We start from the raw sequence: 12793 nt of genomic DNA on the forward strand, positions 1-12793 counted from the left end.
ACAGCTGAGTATATTTACTACAATGAAATTTTATATCTGGCTAAAACTTCGAAATATTTCTTCCAAAATAACAGCCTGGGGTGATGATATGCTCTCACTGACACTACACTGCCTCACTGTCAAATTATTGAGGCCAGTAGCATCTATAGAACATTTTGCCGGAAGTTTCTATCTGACCGGAAACAGAAATCGTTCGGTTGGCTATTACATATAACCTGGACGTTAGGTCTTGAGGGTATTTTTGCCTTTTTATCGGGGGGGGGGGGGGGGGGGATCGACGGCAGGATCAAAGTGATTACGTTTTGCCGGCGCACATGTTCTGCCTTCGGTTGCCTGCACTTGTGGTATACTTGGCCTTGTAGTATTTTGCCGACAGCAAGTTAGACATAGACCAATACAATCAATTCTGCAGTTCATGTAATTGCAAAATTGACAGATTTAGCCTAGGCTTTTGAAGGCGTGTGGCTTTAAAAAACCCCATCTCAGTTGATGTTCGATAAAAGAATATATTCAAAGCTATCGGAAGTCCCATAACAGTATTGTCACCTTCAATAGCAATGTAACTGTATAATGAGCTCAATAGTAAGTATATTTATATGTTGGAGGAAAAAGCCAGAACCGGCAGTTTAGCTAAACCAAGTTGTTCTAAATGAAACATTTGATAACCTTTCATCACTTCGTCTACCGTAGATTTATAGAGTATTCTAGCAATAAGCTGTATAACTTCTTCAGCACTACCAATTTTGACTAAACTCATGACCTCAACTGATCCTAGTTTACAATCGCCTCCGCCAAATTGTTCTACACGTGACACGCAGGTAGCAGACGAAAAGTCAATCTTGGTCTGTGTTATAGCAACGACCACCAGCAAAATTTTCTATGCTGTGCTATCGATTAGATGATTTCACTATTGTGTAAGCTCAAATTCCATTTTCAGATCACTGTCTTTCAACCAATCACGATACACACTGTCGAAATGTTCGCTCTGGGCCACTGTGAAGTACGTCTTCCAGCCCCCGACGCCTCCTGTAAAGACGATCACATAAATTGCCATAGTTGGAAAAATAATATGGGTGTAGAAAACATATTTGTTCATTTTGTATACTAATGTACACTTTGTCACTAAATACATGTTTTTTTCGCGACTGATTGTTTTTAGGACAATTTGACATTGATCAGCTCATAGGCTAATTGCCTTTTCTAGCTGTAATATATGATATGATATGATATGATATGATATGATATGATATGATATGATATGATATGATATGATATGATATGATATGATATGATATGATATATGATATGATATATGATATGATATATGATATGATATGATATAGTATGATGTGATATGATATGGCATGATATGATATGATATAATATGATATGATATGATATGATATGATATGATATGATATGATATGATATGATATGATATGATTTGGATATGGACACAGCTAAAACACCATAGTAAGCATATGTCTTCGTCTGTCTGTCTGTCTGTCTGTCTGTCTGTCTGTCTGTTTGTTTGTTTGTTTGTTTGTTTGTTTGTTTGTCTGTCTGTCTGTCTGTTTTAAAATACAGAATAAACAATGCTAACTCTAAATATATTGAACATCAAGCAAAGTCGAAAATAAGAGCTCAAGGTTTTATTTTATTGTATCTAGTTTTACCTTATTATACATACCTTTCCTTACGAATGGAGACTGTTCTTCAGGGACAACGTTCAACATTGATGTACAAAAGTTGCTTCTCACCGCCAATTTGTTTTTCTTCATACTGCCAAAACTGCAGTGTTCAGCGATCCTTCCTGCCGCCTCGTCCGATAATTGAACATTGAGGAATTGTGCAATGTCAAGAACACTTGTTTTCAAATCCTGAATTAATTAGAATGAAATAGTTTGTAAATAGAAATAGTTAAGATTGGGGTCGAAAGGTCACATTCCTCTCTAGTCTGTCTACATCGCTGGACCTGTGTGACTCACTACCGCTAGTACACTCTCAACAACGTAAACACTAACGGTTTTTCGTGTATAACATATTGTACATTTTGATGTACGTGTTATTGTATTTACATGTAGTCAAGGCATTTCAATACACTTTAAAGTTTACTTGAATTATTTTTCTTTGTTGTTGCTGTTGTTGTTGTTGTTGTTGTTGTTGTTGTTATTGTTATTATTTTCTGTCTATTACTTCAGTGCATCATAGTGTTGTTTGCTGGTTGTGAAGACTTAAAGTATTTGAATATCGAATGACACGTGACCTACCCTTATCATATCTTCGTATTTAAGGAATAGAACGTTGTCATCATGTCGTCTGTTCCACCAAGTCAGTACGTGTTTATGCCATTTACTGCCATCGTCTGTGTAAATAAACCAGATCAAATAACACTTTGGTATTATGAAAAAAAAAAAAAAAAAAAAAAAAAAGGTATTGGAGTTTAATGTGGATATTTATGATCTAAAATGGGTCATATCTCATTTTCTAAAATTGGTTATTGAAGATTTCTGATTTAACGATTTTTCAGGAAAGTATGTTTGTCATGATTGTGTTTGTAAGATATATGCATGATTTACTGTACAAGGAAATTAAAACAAGTACAGTCCAAAGAGGGAGGCGTTCACCAGAAGACTGCGTCGTGTCATTTATGATGTCAGTCAGATTGTGATGGAGGAGATACCTTTGTTTACATTAGTTCATACCAGCACTACTTCTCCCAATTACAATCGTAATGTGTTCACCTTTAAAATGGCTCTTGTTTATCAACAACCTAGATTTGGCTTGATCGACTTTTGTTCATACATGTACATATTGCATACAGTCTTCTGGCGTTATAGTGGAAGGTCTATGGGCGAACGCACCCTTTGTAGTTATAGATACTCTTTGATTATGTTTATTTATAATATATGATAAATGTGGTAATAGTACAGGATACAATAACGGTGACTGCACGAGTGTTGTGTGTCTATCTTTTACTTTGACTCACAGTTAACTGCATGAGTTCGTCCCTTGAATTCAATGTAGTCCGGCAAAAAGTTATTGAAGTCGTTGTATTGATCACCCGGAAATGGTCCTTCTTCATGTTGTTGCAGCATCGTTTGATTAAACCAATAGAGAGACACAGCAACGTCTTTGGGATTGCGAGCACAATAAATAATCTTGTGATAGTTAGAAAAGAGAAGGAAGTATATAAGGCCATTTGCAATAGACATTTTTTTTCTGTCAGTCAGTCAGTCAGTCAGTCAGTCAGTCAGTCAGTCAGTCAGTCAGTCAGTCAGTCAGTCAGTCAGTCAGCTTAGTTAGTTAGTTAGTTAGTTAGTTAGTTAGTTAGTTAGTTAGTTAGTTAGTTAGTTAGTTAGTTAGTTAGTTAGTTAGTTAGTTAGTTAGTTAGTTAGTTAGTTAGTTAGTTAAATTGTTTGTTTGTTTGTTTGTTCGTTCGTTCGATCGTTCGTTATTTTGGGGCTCACACTGAAAAATAAAACTTGAAAAATAAATGAATACTTATGCCAAAAGACGCATTTAAGAGAGCTGTCAAAGGGGTAAAGGTGGAAAACGTCAACATTATTGATAATTTTGCCATCTTCGTGCAACAAAATAACTTCCCAATTGATATTGTTGTTCCTTATGTATCATTTAGATATAAAATATATTTATTCTCCATCCCCCCCCCCCCCACCCCCACAATAAACTGTTTCTACGTGCACTCACTTAATCTTCCTATTTCCCCGACTATCCCCACATCAACCCATCCCCCTCTCCCCACATCAACCTATTTCACCCATTACCTCCCCTCTCTCTCTTCTCTCTCTCCATCTCTCTCTCTCTCTCTCTCTCTCTCTCTCTCTCTCTCTCTCTCTCTCCTCTCCTCTCCTCTCCTCTCTCTCTCCTCCCCTCTACCCTCTTACCAAATTACGATCCCTCTTAGATCCAGACCTTCCCATCTATCATTATCTATCCGTTTCTTTCTCGTCCCTTATTCAGTTTCTCCCGTCTCATTTCCTCCACCATGTACTTATAAACCCTCTATATCTACTACAATCTGGGCAATGCTATCCCATAATGATATCACCAACACTAGCATAACTGACCTGGGTTCCCACTCTATCTATAAGATTCCAACAATCGCAGTGTGACAGATGCAATGAAATTGAACGCTATTACTCAAGAATGGGGAATACCATACAAAATTGCCCCTCCAAGTTCAACATCTCACCTTGAATACATTAATGAGATTCAAATCTTGTTCTTACCTTTGGTTTCTTGCTTTCAATTTGAGTTGGTAGGAACTCTTGTCTCAAATGACTATTAAATATTCTCGGTGACGGTATTTTCGTGACATCGAACCCTTCCGGCATGCATAAACCACGTTGGATTTCACGGCACTTCATGTTACTGTCGGCAGACAGAGCAAATTCGAGGTATGGGACTTTAATATCCAGTGGTACATCCTTCAAGGCTTGTGTGTCGCCACCGTTCAGAACGAGTGGAATAATTGCCTTTAACCATGTTGTACCTATGTGGAAATTTTGAAATTACAGACGTCCACATTTTGAAATTACAGACGGGATGACAGTCATTTTTTCAGTCAGTTTGGATCGATCGTAACGACATGTGCAGTTGACACGCCAAATCAAGATATGAAATTCAAATACGGAACTATGTCACACCCTCTTAGGAAAGAGCATTCGAAGAGTACGCTTTTAAAAAAAACATCAAAATTCTTTAATATATACTTGAATTTTGATTTTATCATGTTAATACTGCTATGCAAATACAAATACCAAAAGTGTCAAGACGAAGTGATGGGATAGTTATAAGGTCACCATCAGGGTTTTCGCCAAAAACCATTGCAGGAAATCCCCCAAAATGGCTGAACACTTCATTTTGTCAAATGCAGTCACCAATGTGTTATTTTATTATGTGTAAGTTGATAGTAATCACAATAGGTGATTATTCATTCGTCCGACATCGACATTCATAAGTGTACGAGTATGTATACGTAGTTCTACATGTTCTAAGGCTACGGAAACACACAACTCGCGTACCTAAGGATGCATAAGTTGTTGTACATGGAAATAAAGCCACACACATACATTTTTTTTAAATCACTGATATTTCGAATAAATATTCTTGGAGGTGAGGAAACCATGGGATCACGATTCGGCGTTTACTTGAGAAGAGCACAGGAACACCGCGTACCTGACATATCACGGTAACACTAACAGTGCATAAAGAACACACAGTACGTACACATTCTTACACAATATCAAACCTACCTGACTTCGAAAATGTTAGTATGAATATATCGTCTGATCTGACTTCAAAGTTTCTTATCTTATCGATAGAAAAACAAAATCCGCTGTTGGCAATGGTTTCTGCATCCACCATGTTGGAGGTTTCTAATCGTACACTTTCTGTCGTGAATCTGGTCTATGTGAGAACAGTAGATATGTTCCCGCCCTCTGATAATCATTAATATAAAGATGTCGGACTTCAAAAGCAAAGTAATATATGAGCAAAGCTCAGAGTTCGTTTCATGTTACAGTACCACAGTCACTTGTGAACTCATACTCCACTCCCAGGATGATGTTATTCTAGTCTAGGATGATCGTAATACAAAATAATGACGTTATTATAGGTATTTTTGAATATCGTCATTATTTTGAATATCGTCATTATTTTGTATTATGATCATCCTAGACTAGAATATCACCATCCTGGGATGAAATATGAGTTCACAAGTGACTGACAGTGTGTACAGTACGTGTGGTCTTTGAAAGGTTTCAGAGTGTGATACAACCAATCAAGAAAACGATTTTGTTTAAAGTGCAGTTATTATACTTTAGACAGAATTGTGGTCTAGGCTGTAATTTACTGGTAATGACTCAGACCACTCCTTGTTTGGTGCTCTGAGGCAATATAGACGAATAAAGAGATAGAATAACACGACTTCTCGAATTCCGAAATTCCACGATGCAGAAACAAACTTTCATGATGCCATAGGAACATGACTGTGTGGTTCTTCTCCTTGTATATATAATCACTCATATATGTCTATATTATCGATAACTTGTTACATTTTGAAACATACCAAGGGTCACGAGTGTCTGTTATTTTGCAGTCTTTGTAGGTCAGGGTACTTGTCACATGCATGATGTGTTTGTTACCTCCCTGGGTTAAAAGTTGAACATACTGCAATAAGCTCATTGACAGCTGTAAACAGTGTAACTCAGTCTGGTACAGTGGTCCTAGATTCTACATGCAAGCCAAGTTGAATGTGTTTGAACTAAATATATATGATTATCCATATCCTGGTTGTTCTACATCAAGGCAATGTGTGTCCAATAAGTTCGTTCTACGATGCTCACAACGGTGATTGTGTGAGTCGAAACGTTCAAAATCACTATTTTCACGATTGCTTTCATATAGTAAGTTTGTGGGGTATAATTATATCATTTCAAATTATGACAAATACTTGTCTTCAGCAAACTACCTGACTCGCAGTAACAAGGGCCCCTTAGGTCACTCGTTTTTCCTTGGATGAACTGGTATGGTATCTCCTTATCAAGCCATGGCTTGGATCATAGGTCATAGGTTGACTTGGTATACAACTCAACAGTTTTGCTAAGCTGTTGTTCCTGCTGACCAATTGAAATTGAACAGAAACAAACCATATAGAAAAATTAAAGTGTTGAAAATTGACCAAACCCCTTTATTGTTCCATAATTGTTCCTTTCAGAGAGAAAAACTTAACTATCCGACAAATTAAATAGTACGTTTGAGTCATTCAGTTTCATCAACATGAATATATAGCTATGTGGATTTCAGTTATAGCACTGAGCACTCAGAGTCTTATTCTGTGTCAAAGTTCATCTACAATACTTTGTCGTTACACATACCTTGGCAAGTGGTTAAGATACAGTTGATATACCTTTAAAACTTGTGGAATAGTAACACAAGTTGTTGTATATCATACTATTTCAATAGCTCTAAATGTAGGGAGATTTATCTAAAGCAATATGGACTGATTTCATGACCAGTAGATTCATACTTATAGATAAACCTTCGCCAGCTTGTTGTTTCCTGTGTGTTTTTTAATGAATACAACCCTGGAATTGTTCCACTAAATTACCTTGTTACCCTGGCAACATCACTTTAATACCATGTTTTTGTGTAGATGAATTCTGTTTCCAAACTGATTTGATAATGAATATGTTTAAACTGGTTACACAATCTGGTATATGAAGAACTCACTCACCTGAGATACCAGTTCCATCACCTTGAAGTAAAATGGCGCATGTGCGCTATTTGTGGAGATTCATAAATTGTCACGTGTCACTGAATCACTGTTGATACTTTAAAGAATGGAACTCCTCTCGTTACTTGCAATATTATTGAATGTTGTGAACAGCGTCATCTAAACACAGGCTGAATTGATTCGCGTACGCATTCCATCCTTGCGACACATGCGACATGCCGCGCGTCCATAATCTGCAACATTGTGTCAATTTCGTTCCTTTGCCGCACGCGACGACCTAGTCATATAAAATGTAAACAATTGGCACACAGCAATAAAAAATAAACATTCAAATGTTCTTTTAAAGTGATTTGTTGTATACGTATGTGCATTATCTGCCTGTGACTTGATGTTGAAGTGCTATACAATATAGGTGTGCTATGTGCAAGAACCGGTAAGTTTATATGAACGTATGCATGTGCACGTGTTGGGCTTCTAGATTAAATCGGTTTACGTTATATTCTGTTCCATGCGCGTGTTATAGATTTACTTTTACTGCCAAAAATAACACGTTGATATTTTAAGCCTTTAGCTTACCAACTTCTCGATCAACAACTCATCTTCTCCGTCGTATCGTCATGGCAGGTAAATGTATAATAAGGATTTATTTTCATAATTTCAGATCATCTAAGACATTTTTTTTTGGATAATTATAAAGAAGCTTATGTAAATTACATTTTGATAGGACGAGCAGTTCTAATTTAAAAAATTCACGAGTTTGATCTTTTCCGTAAGATAAAGATATCATTTGTATTCTTAGAATTAGAGCTTTTAAATGTGCTAGATCGAATCGAAAGGTTTCAGATTTCGTTTCGATGTATAGTTGTTCCGTCTTAACTTCACGGGAACGATATGTCCCACCTCACACACATATAAAAGAACTTAGTGAATAGATCTAGCCTGGAATCCATGCGGATTGGATTTTTTTTACGTTCGTGATTTGAAAGACGAATCCATCCACTGAGTATAGCGCTAGCAAAAAAGATATCCCTGATCATCCCTGTTGTCTCCTTGCGTTATCAAAAACACTTTACTTTGACGTAAATCTGAGCTCAGGCTCAGACAACTGTAGACAATTGGTGGTCTGAGATCTAAGTGAAGTGTCAGTCATAATAACAATTTATATCAAATTTGGTGACAAAAGTCAAACTTTAACAAAGAGATGATGTAAGGTGCAAGCTGATTGCCATTGATCTAATTCTGTTAAACGTGACCCCTCTTCTTCTTATTTTGCATTGCAGCAATCAAAGAATTAATAAATCGTCTTGAAGACACTGACAAGCTTGTTAACTGTCTTGCCAAAAAAATTGAAGATCGCAAGCAGGAAGATGTACTTATTAGACACAAGAGGGGGAATGGAAAGACCATTGACAGAATAAGTATGAAAACCTTGGCATTTATAATACATAACGGATTACTGCTTAACGGTTATGTTGGCTTAGACTAAAAGCTGGTTTCAATTATGCCTTGTGTTTTAGCTATTCACTAAGTTGTTTGTTTAATTGTCATGTTACACATACCAGTTTAGTTTCTTCTGCTGTATATAACCACTCTGTAATCAAGATACGGTGTAATGTATACACCGGACAAGGTTGCTTTCCCTGTAGAGGAAAACTTGGCATCAGAAACGCAGCACTGCTGTGAGTGTACATGTAATTCCATGGACGTCAATTCATATTTTACATCAACATGTTGTATACTAGTTTGTGGAGGTGTCTGTGTTAGTTCACTTCATCCTACAGCGTGGTTATACTTTCCATGTAAATTGCACGCTTTGTATTCAACAGATCAATATGACATCTTCCATGATTTCCATAAAATCATAATTACTTTACAAGAACTGTGTTTAGCGTCATCGTCTACACTGAAACTACCGTTTGGAGCAGTTACATTTGACAGACTCTTCAAGAGAATCGTAGGTATGTTAAATAAAAAAACATAACAATATTCTTCATATTATTAAAATATAAACACATGGGTTGGGGAAGGAAAGAGAGAGAGAGAGAGAGAGAGAGAGAGAGAGAGAGAGAGAGAGAGAGAGAGAGAGAGAGAGAGAGAGAGAGGGGGGGGAGAGGGAGAGGGAGAGGGGGAGAGAGAGAGAGAGAGAGAGAGAGAGAGAAAAGAGAGAGAGAGAGAGAGAGAGAGAGAGAGAGGGAGAGGGAGAGGGAGAGGGAGAGAGAGAGAGAGAGAGAGAGAGAGAGAGGGAGAGAGAGGGAGAGGGAGAGAGAGAGAGAGAGAGAGAGAGAGAGAGAGAGAGAGAGAGAAGAGAGAGAGAGAGAGAGAGAGAGAGAGAGAGAGAGAGAGAGAGAGGAGAGAGAGAGAGAGAGAGAGAGAGAGAGAGAGAGAGAGAGAGAGAGAGAGAGAGAGAGAGATATATATATATATATATATATATATATATATATATATATATATATATATATATATATATATATATATCGGTCATGGAAATTACAAACCTATCAAAAATAATTTCAAATATTTACACAATACCATAATAAGCTTGGTAAGTTTTATAGCTAGTCCAAGAGGTAGAGTCTTAAGTTTATTTACGTAATTTTTGATATACAAATTCAGACTGGTCAATACAAAGGTATGTTTTCATTTTGATATGATGATCTAGGTCTGAAGATAGCCGAACTGCAAGACGATCCAAACGAGGACCCTGTATCTCCAACATGGCTAGCACGAGGTAAGACAAAGACACCATTATATTTTACACCCTCACCAACAATTCTACCAGTCGTACAGATCACAAATCTGCTAATAATAGAAAGAAGTACAAAATAATTTAGGTTTCTCTATCCATTCCATTCATTCATTTACTGAACTGCTGTGTATATTTTCCCTCGCTTTCAACAGAACGACTTAAACATCGCATTGCTATGACTCTGGTTGGATTCTCAGAAGAACTACAGCACCAGTTGAAGATTGGGAAGAGTTTACAAGAAAGCATCACACAACCATATACGGGTTTGTATCTGCTGTTAAAAATATAATTTCTCAATCAACATGTGTTCACTGGGATATTTTTCATGCCCACTCTCTGTGCTCCCTCACCCCTGTCCCTATGAGAAGCAGCGTTCACAGAGCCATCTTGTCTGTCAAGATCGGTATATTATTTCTTTATACTGTCTGTAAAGCTTCACTCCATGAAGGACTACATTCTAACAAATCATGAGCCTCGTGTACACAACAGTAATGCTGCCACTGGTTATGCCTTCCTTGGGTACAAGTCAAGAAAACCCAAGTTTGAGCTCAATAATATACGCTAATTGATGAAGTTTTAATAACTATTACAGAAACTCTGAGGACGAACGAATTAGAAGCCAACAATGCAAGACGTCTGAAAATGGTTAAATCAAATGACAGAATCCTCTCTGAATATCATCAGGCTACCTTTGTTAGATTCAAACAATTACAACAACAACTACAGAGAGGAGACAATGGTGAGATTTTTTCTTTCACTGTTTTATTTTATTATTATCAAATATGATTGTAGACTAACTGAGAGTACAATGTGGTGCTGTTTTTAACGGCAACTGTAGTATAATTTATAGGAGAAGTGAATAGTTCTGACTGAGCAGATGCTGAAATTGTGTATTCTGCAACATTCAGATTGATTGCCTTCCTGTTGAAATGTATACAATTGACTGTTCACGACACCCCAGTAATCACTGGAATGAATTGCACCCAATACAGTGTTTACTGGACCCAGTAATCACAGTGAAATGTACAACATACTGTGTTCTCTGGAACCCAGTAACCATGGTGAAATGTAAAACATACTGTGTTCTCTGGAACCCAGTAATCACAGTGAAATGTATAACATACTGTGTTCGCTGGAACCCAGTAACCATGGTGAAATGTAAAACATACTGTGTTCTCTGGAACCCAGTAATCACGGTGAAATGTACAACATACTGTGTTCTCTGGAACCCAGTAACCATAGTGAAATGTACAACATACTGTGTTCTCTGGTACCCAGTAATCACAGTGAATTGTACACAATGAAGTGTTTACTATTCTAGACTTTGCTTCCTACTATATCTGTCATCCAGTATTCTACAAGACAGCCAACAAGCTTCTGTAGATCTGGTGAGATGGTTGCATCTGTGACAAAGTTTTCAACACTATCTGTAACTGCTGAGGAATGTTGTAAGATAAGTTTCTGTTTAATCTGTAGCAGTTGATCAAGGACTTCATCTCCAATGCTTCCATCTTTCAAACTTGATAACGAATTCTCATATGAGAGTGACATTGTCTGCAATTTATCCCCATCCCCAGTCTTGTTTAGTTCTATGCTGTACACATCCCACACAGCCTCCAGGAATTCTTGCAGTTCTTCACTTTTTTCTTCTTTGGTTTTGACGATTACATCTGTATGATGTAATACATCACTTCTATCCTCGGGGTCAAAGGTGAATTCACGAACTTTAACCTCTGTTTCTGTACTGTCTTTGTTTTCTCGTTTGAATAGTTTTTGTTTCTTTTTCCTGAGTTTTCTTTTCTGATTCTTTGTAAGAGTTTTGACAGGTTGAGACGTATCCATGGTAACATTACACTGTCTCACAGAATGAATAGTCCCCTCGGGGTCAAATTCCCTATCTCCTTTTCTTTTCCTTTTCCTTCTTCGCCTTGGTTGTTCTGTGTCAGTCCTTGACGATATTTCACAGTCTTCTTCACTTAGTTCTTCTGTGTCTTCAAGACATTGCGTGATCGGAGACAGTTCATCACCTCCTTTGCCAAACTCCTCTTTTTCTCCGAGATTTCGTTTCTCAGATATTATTTCATCACCTCTTTTATCAAGCCCCTCTTGTTCACCCTGATTCTGTAATGATGTACTTGACTTGTTTGGCAGACTAACCGTATACACTTTGGTACGTTTCGATTGACTGCCATCGTTCCTCCGATCACTAGAACTCCCTGGCTCCGGTGTATCATCTTTGCTGTAATCGTACCTGTATTCATTAGGAAGTATCTTCCTCTTTGTCTTGTCAATATGTGAACTAGAGTTCGGTGATGAAGGATACAGTCTATTCAATACACGCTGTGTAAAGACCTGTTGTCGTCGTTTGTTCATAACTGCTATGTCTGAAAGTTGAAAGTAAGCTTACAATAAATAGTGGTAAGCAGAGCTGACCGATTTATGTATTTTCGTACCCAAATATTAAATATTCACGATCTGTGCTAGTGCTCGATGGACGCCGCCATATTTGTTTTGATTTTATGAACTGTCGAAGAAAATCAACTTGACTTCGTGGAAGCAGCAAATGTTTGGCAATGACCCAAGCTGTTATGCTATCAGTGATACCTTTTAGCAAAACTTTAGTACAACAAATAAATCCAAGAGTGTTGCAGCGAGACAAGGCAAGCACAAATGCGAGATCGCGAGAGACGCCAAACGTTGCTTCGTCGCTGGTTTACGATGCGGAATCTCGCGCCCTCAACGATGACATTGAAAAATTATTTGGAGATACATATATGAAGCCG

The 12793-nt window shown here is 37.4% G+C and overlaps 1 protein-coding gene across 1 annotated transcript; it reads right to left on the reverse strand.

Annotated features, from left to right (window-relative positions):
* Positions 1–907: 907 nt before the first annotated feature.
* Positions 908–5391, reverse strand: LOC144434920 (sulfotransferase 1A1-like). Its single transcript, XM_078123442.1, has 6 exons — positions 5280–5391; positions 4254–4516; positions 2990–3161; positions 2271–2365; positions 1691–1880; positions 908–1026 (listed from the first exon to the last, which is right to left on the reverse strand). The coding sequence occupies exons 1-6, from the start codon at positions 5389–5391 to the stop codon at positions 908–910; spliced, it is 951 nt and encodes a 316-aa protein (XP_077979568.1).
* Between the last annotated feature and the right edge of the window lie 7402 nt (positions 5392–12793).

The sequence above is a fragment of the Glandiceps talaboti genome, chromosome 5, assembly GCF_964340395.1.
Source record: "Glandiceps talaboti chromosome 5, keGlaTala1.1, whole genome shotgun sequence".
In the NCBI taxonomy this organism is placed as follows: domain Eukaryota; kingdom Metazoa; phylum Hemichordata; class Enteropneusta; family Spengelidae; genus Glandiceps; species Glandiceps talaboti.

Coding starts and splice junctions, on each gene's coding strand:
- LOC144434920 (XM_078123442.1), bottom strand. CDS start 5,391: ATGGTGGATGCAGAAACCATTGCCAACAGCGGATTTTGTTTTTCTATC. Junction 3,162..4,253: donor TTGAAAGCAAGAAACCAAAG/GTAAGAACAAGA, acceptor AACTATCACAAG/ATTATTTATTGTGCTCGCAA. Junction 2,366..2,989: donor ACGAACTCATGCAGTTAACT/GTGAGTCAAAGT, acceptor TTATTTACACAG/ACGATGGCAGTAAATGGCAT.